The 15,207-nt window shown below is 48.5% G+C and overlaps 1 protein-coding gene across 22 annotated transcripts in view; it reads right to left on the bottom strand.

Moving 5' to 3' along the window:
* KALRN (kalirin RhoGEF kinase) overlaps positions 1-15,207 on the bottom strand; it is a 660,095-nt gene that overhangs the window by 592,249 nt on the left and 52,639 nt on the right. The window contains exon 1 of one of the 22 annotated variants that reach the window (XM_077884351.1): positions 2,304-2,497. The exons of 17 other annotated variants lie outside the window; for them this stretch is intronic. In XM_077884351.1, the coding sequence (XP_077740477.1) occupies positions 2,304-2,370 (67 nt within the window). In that variant the 5' untranslated portion in view covers positions 2,371-2,497. Of the gene's footprint in view, positions 1-2,303; positions 2,498-15,207 lie in introns of those variants that run through there. 4 more of the 22 variants (XM_077884354.1, XM_077884352.1, XM_077884366.1 and 1 more) reach the window with 4 other exon arrangements.

Here is a 15,207-nt window from a genome sequence, read left to right on the forward strand (position 1 = left end):
GCCACTGTCTATACCATGTTAGCTAACATTAGCTTCTAGAAGGGAGTTCTATATCCAGAAATTCTGCTTGAATAGAGATGTGGGTGTGCACCCATGTACATGTGTAATACTGGGATAACCACTAACCAGAAATGAGCAACCCCCAAAAGCCTAGAAATACGATAGCCTACACAGTCAGGAGGTGCCAGTCTAAAGCCCCATAATAAAGAAACTGCTAGAGACACCGTTTAATGAAAGACAATAAACTCTTGCAGCCATACATGATGGCAAGACTTCCATGAAAGAACACGCGATGCTGGAAACCCACTTTTGCTATCCAGGGACACAGGTTAATCCGTTAATTTATTAACCTGACATTTCTCAGAATGCTTGACACTTTTACATGCACTAACACAATACATTTCCCCCAAATTCTATAATATAGGTATCGGTATTCATATTCCCATTTTTTTTCAAATGAACAAACTGAGGTCCCATTCATTATTAATAATTAATAAACCATTTATTCAAGGGCACTTAGAAAATAATGGAGCCAGAACTGGAATCTAAGCTTGCGGTTTGTGGATTCAAGCATTTTCTAAAAAGTAAAAATAAATTATTATTATTATTGTTACAGTTTATACACTAACATCTAATTTCTTCTTACCGTTAGCATATGTTCATTTGAATTTTGTTTGAATTCACAGAAGTATAAATTGTCTCTAAGCTTCTAATAATTCTTAATCAGACTCTTCTTAGCTCCTGGTTATTACATCCCACCTGTTCCTTTCTCAGGATGTTTGCACGAGGGTGAGAATTAACCGTTCCGGTAATACAAGCTGACGCTGAAGGGTCACTTCCTTCATGCCAAACACTGGGATAAAGTACTTCACTTGTAGTTTCTCCCTTAACCCCTGCAGGAGCCCACTGAGGCAGTGCTACTAGAAGTCATTCTGGCAGCATCTTTTTTTATTTTTTTTATTTTTTATTTTTTTTAAATGAAGGAAAGGAGCACAGAGTTTAAGTGACTTGCTGGAGCTCAGGCAGGTAAGGGGGATGCACACCTGCGACCTCCTCCCCCATCCCCCAGGCTGAGATCTCCGCCTGTGAGTTCAGGCTCCCTTAACACGCATTTCACCTCCCGTCAGGCTCCCACTGGCCTGCTTCTCAGCGCCAGCGACAGATTGCTCTTTGCATGTGCTGGTTTGGTTTCCTCCATCTTCGGTTCCTCCCCATAGGAGCCCTGGTTCACCTGCTCCATGCAGCGTCCACTCCCCACCCCCCAGCCCTGACACCCCCACACACACACACACACCCCTAAGGATGCTCCCAGTGGAGAGCACTGCGCCTTGGCATGTAGAGCAGGGCTTCCCCAGGACCATCTTTTCCATCAGGGGTTTATCTCATTCTTGCCAAAACCTCTTAAAGGAGCCAAAGCTTTTAAAAATAGCACTCAACATGTTTAAAAATCAATCACCCACCCGAGTTAGCAGTGGCTTTTCCTTAACACGGAATATGTGGATTTGCAGCGCGCTAGCAGGAGACTCAAATCACATTAATATGTGAGGGTAAGATGTATTAGGGTCAGATTAACCTGAGAATAAAACTGACTTCCCCTTCTCTTTGCGAGCTGCAAATTCTGAACCAGCTCTACTACAGATCCCCCACGAAGAGAGCCGTCCTCCGCAGAGGTGCTATCTAGCTCCACGAGCTAAGGGGTGTGGAAAGAGGGAATGAGCACTTGCAAAGCACCTCCTGTGCACCAGATCCTGTGTTCTGCAGGTATCAGTTAAATAATAATTCCACAACAACCCTAGCAAATTAGGTCTTACCAAGCCCATATTACAGATGGGGGAACAAGCTCAGGAAAGTCCCGGAAATGAGCCTAGGGTCACAGAGCGCGGAGGGGCCGAGCTGCCACCCGCGCCTACATCTGCCTGTCCCCAGCCCCTTGCTGCAGGGACCCTGCTCTTCGCCACGCTGCTTCCCGGAGCGTTCTGTGGAAAGCTCTGCAACACGGGCTTAACTCATCTCTGACTACAGCGCAGAGCTTCATTAAAAGGGGGGGAAAATAGCAAGAAACCAGATCCTGATGTACAGATGCTCCCCGAGTGGCCCTGCGCTCCCAATTCCCAGCTGGGTCGCAAATGTCCCAAGAAAAACAGTCCTTCTCTACTTGCCACGGGCTGGCTGCCTGCTTGCTCCAGTCCGTGTTCCTCCTCCTCCCGCCCCCCGCCCCCCGTGCCCCCCGTGCCCCCCGAGCGGGTGTGCCTGCCTCGGCCTGTCCGTCCCTTGCACGCGCGCACACACTCACTCAGGAATACCTCGATCCAGCAGCCGGAGCAAGCGGAGATACCAGAGATACCACTGGTCCCAGAAGCGGTCCGTCATCCCACCCTGAACTCATCCTTCAGGGCCGGTGCCTCAGCAGAGCCTCATCCCAGCACCTCCGAGTCGAGGGGGCCGGACTCCTTGGCGCTGGCGGGCGGCAGCCTGCGCTCAGCACACGCCTGCCTGCGGAGCCAGCCACGTCCTCCCACACAGAGCTGCCGAGCCGTTTCGCAGCAACAAAGGAGCAAGAGCAGAACACGGCCGCCTCGCCTCGTGCAGGCCCAGCCGCAGGGGCCCGGGGGAGGTCAGAGGCGCCAGCCCCAGCCCGCACCGTCAGCGCCGGGAGCCCAGGGCGCAGGGGGTCCTGCGAGTGCAAAGCCGCTCTCTAGGCCTGTCTTGACCTGCACCCCGGAATGTCCCGCCATCCCGGCCCCACTAACAGGACTGGGGTGGGAGGGGACCACAGACACCCCCGCCCCAGAATATGAGGCCCACACGAGCACAACAAAGGCCACAATCCCGTCCTCCCTCTGCCCGTTCACGAACCCTCTGTTAGGAAGTGGAGACAGCAGGGGCTCTGGAGTCAACAGTTCATGGGTTCAAATCCTGCCAGCGCTTAATGGTGGCCCGGCCTCCGCCACGTTTCTTCAACTCCCTAAGCCCCAGCTTCGTCCTTGTGACCCGGAGAGAAGAGCGTTTGCCCTGCAGAGCTATCGTGAAGTTCCCAGCAAAGGCAGGATGTGCCATTTCTGGCAGAGCACTCAGCGGAGAGCCTAAGTGTCTGTCCCCCTGCCCCACCCCTTACCTGCCACCCCCGCTCCTTCTCACCTGGCTCCGTCCCCCACGTGCCCATACATCTCATGGTTTCCCGTCTCCCTGCCCTTGCTCCTGCTCTTCCTGCCAACAGCATGGCTTCCTCTGATTTTCCCAATGTCTACGCCAAATGCTACAAATCGGGGTGCCATCCCCGGTCTTCCCCTTTATATCCCATCTCACTTTCTCCTTATTTCTATAAGGACTCTGCTCCCTCATTCGATCACAAAATCCATGAAGATGGGAACTGCTTTGTAACCATCCCTGTATCCCCCAACGTACTTCATATAGGGCTTGAACCTTGCAAGTGCTCGAGTGTTTACCAACTGAACCAACGACCAGACAAGTGAGGCCAGACACCCCGCACGATTTCATCCTAATGGCAAAGAGAGGATGCACTGTGGTGCCTCAGTCCCTGGGCACTGCCTAAGGCCCGTAGAAAGATGACAGGGCCCCCTGCTTGCTCTGCCCGGAGCAGACTTTACAGTAGACTGGCCACCTACACCGTGAGGCGGTGCCCCTGGTGGCTGAGAATCCTGCTCACAGAAGTAAAACCCAAGGGCACTCCAGGTTTGGGACAACTTTGTTCTCCAAGCTTAAAAACTAGCCAGCAGCCACGTGCACAGCCGTCACAGCTTCTGTTCCAGCCTGGCCCACACCAGCAATGCCTTCCCGCTACGCTAATAGAAATGCTCGCTTCCCAGGCCTCTTGGTCTCCCCTGCGAAGCTGGTGGGAGCAGTCCTCCCTCAGCACCTGCCCTTCCTGAGAGCTTAGGCCTCCAAGAGGGGACAGGTCACAGATGCAGAGAGAACGCAGACTGAGGAAGAGGCCAGGGAGAGGAGGTAAGAGCTAAGAGGGAGAGGAGAAAGTGAGCACAGCCACAGTCTCCCCAGCCCCCTGCTCCCCGACCAGCACCACCACTGCCTCTCGGCTCCTTCTGAAAGCACAGCAGCGGGACGGAGCGGACACACTGCCTGCAAGCCACCTCTCAGAATCTGTTCGGATTATTTTGTTATTACCTTACATGGACAAGACTCCAGCCTGCAGTTAACACAAGAATGCAAGCCCCTCCTCTCTCCAGACAGAAGTGCACTGACCCGGGACCTCCCCCTTCCTCCGTGAACAACAAAATCCATCATGCAGGTGTAGCCCGTACTTTGTAGCTCGCAAAGTACTTTCACATCCATCATCTCCTTTGGGTCTCTGAGCAGCCCTGCAAGGTCTGTAGGATGGTGATCATTCTCCCCAGTATACAGCAGAGGAAACCCACAGTCCAAGAGGTTAAACAACTCGCTTACAGTCATAGGCCTAGTAGGTAGCTGGGCTGAGAAAGAGATATATACCATCTGTGTCCTCCCAAAGAGAGTTTCTGAGGCTCTGGAACGTTCCCTGAGGAACTGTGACATGATCCCCAGGGGGACGGACGCCCTCACAGTAGGGCAGGACCTGGGGAAGCGGCTGCTTCCCAACAGGAGGCTCCTCCAGGACGCTGCCCTGCCGCGGGTACAGGCTGAACAGAGGTCGCCCAGCGGGCCTCACTGATGGCCTCTCACCCTTTCCTTTAGCTGTTGGCTGTGGCTGCCAAGGGGGGAGCGTTCTCCAAATAAGAATGCCAACAGAGGCTTTCTAGAACACAACGTGGGAGAAATCCGAAATGGGGGGCCGAGGTAGGCACACAGGGCTCTCCCACCATGCCGGAGACCCAGACGGAGATGGGCTGAGGGAAGACAGTTCTAGTGACTATGTGGACTGTCTGGCGTAAACCAGAGCACTCTATTCTACATCCCACTCCTGGGCTTGGAGAAGGCAGCTGGCCCTGTTCCCCCTCCCTCTAGTAACCAAGGGCAATTCCACACAGCCCTGTTTTCAAAAAGAGAAAGGAAATAAAGCTGTCAGTGAACGAGAGGAGTGCAAGCACCTCCCCCACAAACTGCGAACCTAAGGCACATAGGTTGGGCACCTGTTGGGCCAGGCCCAGGATGAGCCCATTCAGCCGGGAAGTTTCCTAAAACCAGCTCCGCCCGATCGAACCAGGCCCCTGAGAGCTCTCCAGCCCACCACTGCTCATTTCTCCAACCCCCACAGAGCCTCTTAAAGCCTTAGTGTAAATGCAGCCCCTCCAGGAGCTGAACAAAATGTTCCAAGAAACTGAGAGTTGCCATTGAGCTGCAGTACATCTGGAAAGGACGGGGTATTGGCCGGGACAGAGCTTTATTAAGTCTTGTGGTTGTTACTTTTGTCCTCAACAATGCTTCCTCCGTGGTTGCTTCTTTCGTCGTGGTCAAAGCAGGCATGATCGTTCCCATTGGTGTGGTCCCCCCAGCCCACCTACCCGGCCACAGGGACATGTTCTCCAGGGACAAGCAGCATCTCCAGGCCGGCGACAGCCTGTCCGTTCCAGGGGGTGATGCCCATCTGGAGGATCACTGGTGACTCCATGTCACATCATAGATCTGTTGCCTTCTCTTCACTGTTCCTTCTTCTTCTAACTTGGCACTGTTCTTTCTCCCTCTCTCCGCCCGCCCCGACATGAAAACACTGTGTTCCCGATCAGATAAAGCCAGCACAGTGTATGGAGCAGAAGGCAAACAGCACGGAGGGAGGAGAGAACCAGTCGTGTCCCAAACCTTTCCCACTCATCTCCTGGGACAATGACTGCCATTCCCACAGCACCACTGGCCAGCTCCCTGGACACGCGGGGCTACCAGACAAGGGAAGGCCACGCGGGAGGCAGTACGGCTGCATACCGAGCAGACAATCGCCGACGACGTGGTGTTCATCCCCCACCCCTCGTCCCAGGAAGTGAGCTCCCATCAGGCTGCCATTTTGCCCTACAAGCTGTGCTTCAGTTGCAACATGAATCAAACACGGCAGCAGACACCATCGTCAGCCACCTCCCACACCACTTCTGTCCCCTTGGCAGTGAGCACCCTAGTGGTGAAGTGAGGCCTGTGGCAGCACATTCTCAGGGGCGCCATCCGCCATCCACGGGATGGGAAGGACCCCTACCAACCTCTCCTGTGAGAGCCTCGTGTCCCCAGGTGAACGGGCTCCTTAGGTCCACACCTGAGGACAGCACCTATGACAGGTATCATCTATCACTCTGAAATTCAAGTCTACCTCTCCCAGGAGGCCTTTTCCAGCTAACCTCATTCATTCTCTACCTCAGAGGCTCTCAAAGTTTAATGGGCAGCAGAATCACCTTAGAGGGTTTGTTATCCATGCAGATAACTAGGCCTCGCTCCCGGAGGCCTGCATATTTAACGAGCTCCCCAGACGATTCTGGCTCCAGCTCTCCTCTCTTGCACGCGGCACTGACTTCATTTAACTCTTCTGGTTGAATCTAGCGTGTACCCATCTTCCCACATACCCTAGAAGTCTGGTATGGAGGGAGATTCCGAGGCTCCTGGAAGGTAAGGGGAGGTCCCACCTCCCAAGGCCCTACGTGGAGGCCCCGAGAAGCTGCCAGGGCAGGAGGCTGGGAGATCAACCTCATCTCTCCACAGGCTCCAGAAAGCGTTCATCCTGCAGTGGCTCCACTGCACATCTGTACAATAACTTTAAATGTCACCTCAAATATCAGGCCAGGCAGCAGGAGGGAAAGGCAGGAGCTAATTAGCCTGCCTTGCCCTGGCTTTTGTGTCGTTTTCATCCTTGCTCACCTCCACAACCTCCGCTGAGATCTTTAACTCTCCCGTGGCCGGGGAGCCCCAGCTTGTGAACACTGCACACAACCTTCCGCCACGCGGGATGTAAACCAAACTGTTCAATGCCTCTGCTCCGAGTATTTACAGCTCCTCCCACCCCTGCCAGTCTATAGAACCCCATGTTGCCCTACCTATCCAGCCAGAGCACGCCACCCCAAAACTCCCTCCCCATGCCCCGAGAGCCGGACCCATATTCTCTTTCTCTGCCTCTTCAAAGCTTACCCATCCTGGACCTGTGAAAATCATCATGATAATCTCATGCCCTCTAAGGTTTTCCTGATGAGATCTTTACATTTAGACCCTTGGGGAGTACTCACATTTTGGCAAAAGATATTAATGGCTTCAAAGGAAGGAGACCAAAAAAAAAAGCTCATAAATACAGAGAACAGACTGGTGTTTGCTAGGGGGTGAGGGGAGGACAAATGGGTGAAGGTGGTAAAAAGGTACAAATCTCCAGTTATAAAATAAATAACTTATGGAGATGTAATGTACAGCACAGTGACTCTAGTTAATAATACCATATTGCATATTTGAAAGTTGCTAAGAGTAGATCTTAAAAGTTCTCATAGCAAGAAAAAAAAAGCTATAACAATGTATGGTGGTGGACGTTAACTAGACTTATTGTGGTATTCATTTTGCAATATATACAAATAAATCGTTATGTTGTATACTTAAAACTAATATGGCAACTAAACCTCAATAAAAAAAAAAAGGGAATGGAAAAAATAATATGGGTATTTCACCATCACCAGAGATGCTAAACTAACATCTTATTTTGTTAATAAATTAACATTTCATTTTGAGGATTTTTGTATATGTCCATGCTATGATATTAAAGAGCTTAATTTGTGCAAATCATGATTTGGAATGACAAGTAAATTTATTCAATTGTTAAAGAAAAAAAAAAAAAAGGAGGGCTTGGAAGCCCAAACCTTAGATACGCAGTATGGTAATAGTGGATTCTGGGGGCAAGGAGGAGGATCCGTAACTCTCTTCCCTAAGTCTCATAGGCATTTGCCTGTTAGGACATCCGGACGAAGGCAACTCACAGGAGCTGGTCCCTCCACTGTTCTCCCCAACTCACTCCCCTGACCTCCTGTTTCCTACTTAAAACATGATTAGATTGTAGGTGCCTTCTCTAAAGCACCTGAATTATAAAATAGTTCTTCTTGAAGAAGGAAAAGAAAAAAAACACTATATATTTGAAAAGAATACCTCAGAACCCAACCCTAGAGGCCTAGGTAATCAAACTAGAGAGTTCTTTATTATCTCCTATGCTTCTCTCACAGCCAATAAGGTGGTGACTCAATCTTACCTCCGCTAAGAACAGTTTCTTCACCCCTTGAAAGATGTGGTGTGGCTCAAAAGACCAAAGGGTCCCTCAAGCTTGGGGTCTGTTCACCCTGGTGGGGTTTCTCCAAACTATTCCTCTAATCTCTTCACTCTCCCAGGCACCAACATAGAATCAGGAGAAGCTATGTTGCAGTCACAACAGCTGAAACCTCACACCTCACTCAGCCCACGGGGAGCCCTATTGTCGAGAAATCTCTCCCTTTTCTCTTCATCCCATGCCTTCTCCATCTCCTCCAAGGACATTTCCAAATAGGCCCCTTTCCACCTGCCCCCAGTAAAATCAAGCGACAGACTATAACGATTGGGGTTGATAATAATTGATGTGATGTTAAACAGGATCAAAAAGAGCTCGTTGTCCCTCAAAAAAATACTAAATTTTGGTTACCATATATCTAGAACTAAACATTTTTTTCTATATTCTATTTTTTTCTTTTGGGAAAACGTATAATCTGTGATTGTTCCATAGGGCAACCCACTATCACATCAGAATATTTGATTCACCCGAATGCCCTTAGCCCCACTCTCTGCCCCCCTTCCCCACCCCACCTCATCCTAAGAGTGGATAACCAGAGTAGCTGCACACTAGACAATCTGAATTCTCTCTACCTTGGCTCTTATTTTAAAAAAGAAAAGAACCAGTTACCATGATCGTTTTACTTTTCAGCAAATGAATTCTGCTTATGGTTCTAAAAATAACTAATTCCCATAAATATATAAATAAGCTCTTTCTAATATGTTGATACTTCTAACTTGAAACCTTCTAGGTGTTTGTAAAGGACCTGAGCTTTGGAACCAGACCAACTGGGTTCAAATCCCAAATTACAAATCCCTTTTTCTAGCTGAGTGATTCGAGACAAATCACTTAACTTCTGTACATCTTTTGGATGAGGAAGATGAGGCTGATCTTATAAAATCTTCAGGAGGAAAAAAATAAAATGACATATAAAATAAGAAGCACTATACCTAATATACACTAGGTGCTTAATAAAGTTAGTGCATCCTCCTACAATAGAAAACAAGCTCATATTAGGTTGAAATTCTCAATGCGTATGGCCTAACTAGACAGATAAACCAGTAAAAAAAAAAAAAAAAAAAAAATAGGGCCAGTTTTGCCACTGAAAACAACTCTAAGCCAAGCGGCCCTTATGAAGTCCTGAGTTAGGGACAAGTCACAGCACCAGATCCCCCACCGTCTCTACCTGCCCTACAGGCAGGGGCAGATTCCTAGATCTTACTTGCCCAACTGCCCCAATTCATCTGGCTTATTCCTTCTACTCTAAGGTTAGAAAGTTCTGAGAAAGATTTAATTATGAAAAATCCTTGGACTATGCCCATTTGAACCCTGTAGATGACCCTTGGCACTGAGGAGGTGGGAAACTCTATGGAGTTCCGTGCTGGAGTTTCCATGTCCCCCAGTGATATAGCTTCCCTAAAAGCCCATCAGTCTAGCCTTGTAGCATGTCACAGGAAAGCCTCTTAAAGATATCCATGAAAGGGAGCCTGGGTGGCCCAGCTGGTTAAGCATCTGCCTTTGGCTCAGGTCACGAGCCCAGAGTCCTATGACTGAGCCTCATATCAGGCTTCCTGCTCAGCGAGGAGTCTGCATCTCCCTTTGCCCCTCCCACCCCTGCTCATTCTCTCTCTCTCTCTCAAATAAATAAATAAAATCTTAAAAAAAAAAAAAAGATACCTATTAAGAAGAACAAACTATACAACAATACAACAAGAAGAAAATTTTCTATCATCTTAGGGTGGGAAGTTTTTCCAAGCATTAAGACACAAAGCTCAATATATTGACTTGTATGGGCATTTTTAAAAATCTCTGTAAGTGTATACAAATCACTTAAGGAGAATAAGGGCTGGACAACGGCAGTGAAAGGAATACTTTTCACCGTATATCTCTTTACAGCTTTTGAATTTTGACCTTTGGATTGTATCATGTGAGTTTTTAAAAGACGTCTTAAGATGATGGAGTCAAGAATGAATAAAACTGTTCTTGGAGTCTAGCTGCCACACAGGGAGAAGCCCAAGCTACATGGAAAGGCTACATGAAGGAGAACCAAAGACCTTGGATGAAAACCCCAGCTGGTCCCAGCCCTACCCACACCAACTGTCTGCCATGTGAGTGAGGCCACTTTGGAGCTTCCGGTCATCCAGCACCGGAGAGACACTACGTAAAAGAGAGGAACTGCCTGGTCAACCCTCATAATCATGAGAAACAGCAAATTGCTGTTCTAAGCCACTAAGATTGGGGATGGCCTGTCACAGTATTTCAGGTAAATGAAACAGAGTCATTGGTGAACGGAGAACAGTTAAAGCCACAAGACTGGATGAGATCACCAACGAAGTATTGAAAAGGACTGTACCTTATTTCAACCAGAAGGCAAAAGCATGGCTAGTCTCAGGACTATAACTTTTTACCTGCCTATCCACCTATCTTGAAATTAGAATTCTGAAGACAGGGTTGTCACAGGGGGTTCTAATTAACGTGCTTCCTTGCATTTTAAAAAAGTAGTCAGATTTTCTCTGACAGGAAGTAAATATGTCTGACTTGGTTGCTGGCTTTGACAAGAAGAGCTGCCTTTTCCAATCATTAAATCTGCAGCTCCACAGGCTTGAAAAAAATGTCCTTAAAGCCTATATACAATATGCTAGAAAATATATGATTTGCAACCATCTGAATGTGTGCTTACAAAAATGTTTAATGTCCTCTTAAATGTGTGGGGGGTGGTATACAGTTTTCACTATTCTTTTAGGGCAGACATAAACAAAAATTCTAAAAAGCCTGCTGAATTATGTGTGATATATCCCCACAATGGAATCCTATGCAGCTGTTAAAAAAAGAATGATGAGGTTTTCTGTAAACTGATATGGAAAGATCTTCCAGACATTATTCTTGGGTTCAAAATGCAAAGCATAGAACCATATAGTTAATATTCACTTGGTTTTGATAAGAAAGGGGTAAAATAAGTATGGATTCAGATTTGCTTATATTTGCAAAAAGAAACACTGGAGGGTTTAGCAAGGAACTAATGCTGAAAGTTACCCACAGCGGGAGGGAGCTAGGTGACAAGTGGGATGCTCATCTAAAGACCTTTTCGGGATCCCTGGGTGGCTCAGCGGTTTGGCGCCTGCCTTCAGCCCAGGGCCTGATCCTGGAGACCAGGGATCGAGTCCCTTGTCAGGCTCCCTGCATGGAGCCTGCTTCTCCCTCTGCCTGTATCTCTGCCTCTCTCTCTCTCTCTCTCTATCTCTCATGAATAAATAAATAAAATCTTTAAAAAAAATAAAATAAAGACCTTATCATATTGTATTAATTTTTGAGCAGTGTGAATTGTGAGGTTTTTTTTAAGTCTTCACAGGAAAAAAAAAAAGGAATAAATAAAATTGCAAAACTTATTGTAGGGACAGTACCTATTAACGTTTCTAAAGTGTAGAGCCTCCAACCCAGTAATCCTATTTCTAAGACTGTCCCCTAATGCACTTACACACACAACGCGGTGTGTTCTATAACAGCCAAAAACAGGAGGTAGGGTGCCTGGGTGGCTCAGCTGGTTAAGGTCTGACTCCAGTTCAGGTCATCGTCACGGGGTCCTGGGATGGAGTCCTGTGTCAGGCTCCCCACCTGGTTGAGAATCTGCTTGTCTCTCTCCTTTTGCCCCTCCTCCCAGTCATGCTTCCCCCCACCCTCAAATAAATAAGTAAAAATCTTTTTTAAAAAAGGAAAAGGTAATCTAAATGTCCAACAATAAGGGACTAGTAAGATACACAATAACAGGGACGCCTGGATGGCTCAGTGGTTGAGCGTCTGCCTTCAGCTCAGGTCATGATCCCAGAGTCCTGGGACTGAGTCCCACGTCGGGCTCCCCGCAGGGAACCTGCTTCTCCCTCTGCCTGGATCTCTGACTCTCTCTCTGTGTCTCTCATGAATAAATAAACAAAATCCTTAAAAAAACACATTATAATAGTTACAATCCAATCTATGGTATACTTTGAAACCATTAAAAGGGATAAGCAGTTTTATTTGTAGTGACATGAAAAATTATCCATGATGCAGCATTGGGTAGGAGAATACAATTTACAAAATAATTTGAAATTATTCCTATTACTCTATTCTTGCGTGAACATAAATTATGGATATATAAATACACATATATACACTATAAGTATGTATTTCAATATGCATAATTTTTGTTTTTGCTTTTAAAGATTTTATTTATTTATTCATTAGAAACACACAGAGAGAGGCAGAGACACAGGCAGGGGGAGAAGCAGGCTCCCTGCAGGGAGACCAATGCAGGACTCGATCCCAGGACCTCGGGGTCACGGCCTGAGCCGAAGGCAGACGCTCAACCCCTGAGCCACGCAGGCGCCCCTCAATATGCATAGTTCTAGTTTAGGACAATACGTATACTTCCACACTGTTAACAGTGGTTATCCCTGGGAATGGGAGAAGGTGGTTAGAGAATTATATTTCATAAAATTTTATGTTGCCATCATTTTTTTACCTTAAGCATTTGTACTTTTGGTAATTTTCAAGGCATTTAATTATTCTGGCTGACAGAAGTAGCAGCTCAGGCCTTTTTATTAAAAAATGGGTGCTCTTCAGGGCCAGCACAGAAACTTCCTTCTCCACTTCCCACTCACGGGATCTGGGACCTGGATGGTCTCCAGAAGGCCCACAGGTCCTAACAGCCAGCTCGCTGGACGTATGTCCTGTCCCCCACTGGGGGACGCAGTCCGTCCTCCTCCTCCTAATCCCGATGGGCCTCCGTGGACCCAGCCAGCGTGCCGCAGAACCCCAACTCCTCTCGGCCGACTCACTGAGTGGCCGCTTAGACACCTTGGGGGACTTTAGCCCGACACAGCAGCTGTGTTTCGTGTCAAGTTCCACTTCGAGGGATCCCTGGGTGGCGCAGCGGTTTGGCACCTGCCTTTGGCCCAGGGCGCGATCCTGGAGACCCGGGATCGAGTCCCACGTCGGGCTCCCGGTGCATGGAGCCTGCTTCTCCCTCTGCCTATGTCTCTGCCTCTCTCTCTCTCTGTGTGACTATCATAAATAAATAAAAATATTAAAAAAAAAAAAAGTTCCACTTCGAACCAAGGGGCCGTGATTGTCCAGAGCTTCGTGTGAAATAAAGTTCTTCTTTTTCCCTCTTTTAATAAATGTCTTTGAGACAAAGAAGAAAAATTCTGGGACCACGCACGGGACGGATGTGGGGAGAGTGGCGCTGTCAGTTGGTGACGTTTGCCGGGACAAGGCAGGAAGAGCCGCGAGCACGCGAGCTACCAGGCCGCCACCCCTGCCCTCGGACGCTGGGCTGTGACTCACCGACCCAGACACTTGCAAACTCCACGTCTCCGCAGTGTGAGACTGCGCCTGTGTGAGCCGATGGTGGTGGAGGAGGCTGGGGGTGAAGGAAGGGCACGGCTGAGTGTGACTGTGTCTATCAGACTTGGTGAAGGCCTAGAAGGCCTGAGGAAGGCGAGGCAGCCCCCAACAACAGGTGCAGATGTGGCCCCGAACAGCTGCCCCTGGAAGGCCCTGAACATCTGGGTGTAATGCAGGCCTGAAGGAAGCCCGGAGCCCGGGTTCCACCTGTCAGGCCTACTGAGGTCCTTATCCTGAAGACTTAGCAATTGTGTCTACATAAGAACTGGCCTCTGGCAAATTTGAAATGTCCAAGTGCCCTATTAATTGAGAATTGACTCACCTTTCCTATCCCGGCAAACAAAAACAGGGACCAAAAAAAGAAAAACAAAAAAACAAAACAAAAACACCCCAAAACCTCAAACCAAAAAAAATCTCAGAACCTCACGTGTTGTAACTAAAAACACTCAATAAACAAAGCCAGTCCTTGGGCTCCCTTAGGGAGTAATTGTCTAAGAATGCTTCTTTTTTTTCAGCTGGTGAGAGAGAGAGAGAGAGAGAGAGAGAGAGAGACGTGCTAAGACTGTGTGGAGCTCATCTTGAAAACATTAATTTTTCCAAACACCAATGTGTGCAGTTCGTGCGCTTTTCCTGCACAAGTGGCAGCAGGCAGCGAGGATGCTGCTGAGGACACCCCTCCACGTGGGGTCTGCCTGTGGGGATCGGAGGAAGTGGTTATGGGGCAGCCCTGGCGGAAGGAGGTGAGTTTGAGAAGCAGGGACCCAGGCCCCGTGACCTGCCACAGGGAGGGGCTGCACGAGGCCCGTGGTGCTGACAACCTGCGGAGGACTACCCATTTCTAAACTGGGAAGAGAAGCAGCAGAACCAATACCGCTGCCCCTTTGTAGGACCGTTCTCTAGGGGCTGAACTGGCAGTTAACCAAAACACCCTTCTTCCTCACCTATATCCCTCACAACCTATAACCCCATCAATCACACTCTGGCCTAGCACTGGGACAGGTTGTCCACTTTCCAGGCAGAGGTCCCAAAGCCACTTCCCCTTCTTCTCCTCCCCATTTATGGATAAAAGTGGAGATTGCAACTTGCTCATCCATGCTTAAACTGTCCTTTGTTGCCCCAAGTCCATCCCCTCTGGGAAGTTAAGGACACTCCCCTCTGCAGTCTGTGCACAGAGGGCAAGACACAGCAAAACCATCCACTGACGCACAGGGAAGTCTCATAACCTGCCTGATGAGAGCAGATTCAACTATTAGGATATACCAGAAGCCCTTTCGGTCTTAGCTAGACATTCCCCAAGCAGGTTACTACCACCAGGACCCATGCCTATGCCACAGCGTGCCAGGATTCCCACTGAAAATCAACGCCCCCCCCCCACGCACAGATGTAAATGCTTCATCACCACCAGGACATCATACACCAATGCTACCACTTACTTAGGTGTATTAAACTGATCAAATTCCTTAACCTAAATGAGGATGAAAATAATAAGTTTTTAGGGGCACCTGGGTGGCTGGGACAGTTAAGCCTCCAACTCTTGATTTTGGCTCAGGTCATGATGTTAGGGTTGTGAGATAGAGTCCCGAGTTGGGCTCTGCGTTGGGCGTGGAGCCACCTTAAGATTCTCTCTCTCC

Source organism: Canis aureus, chromosome 35, assembly GCF_053574225.1.
Source record: "Canis aureus isolate CA01 chromosome 35, VMU_Caureus_v.1.0, whole genome shotgun sequence".
Taxonomy (NCBI): domain Eukaryota; kingdom Metazoa; phylum Chordata; class Mammalia; order Carnivora; family Canidae; genus Canis; species Canis aureus.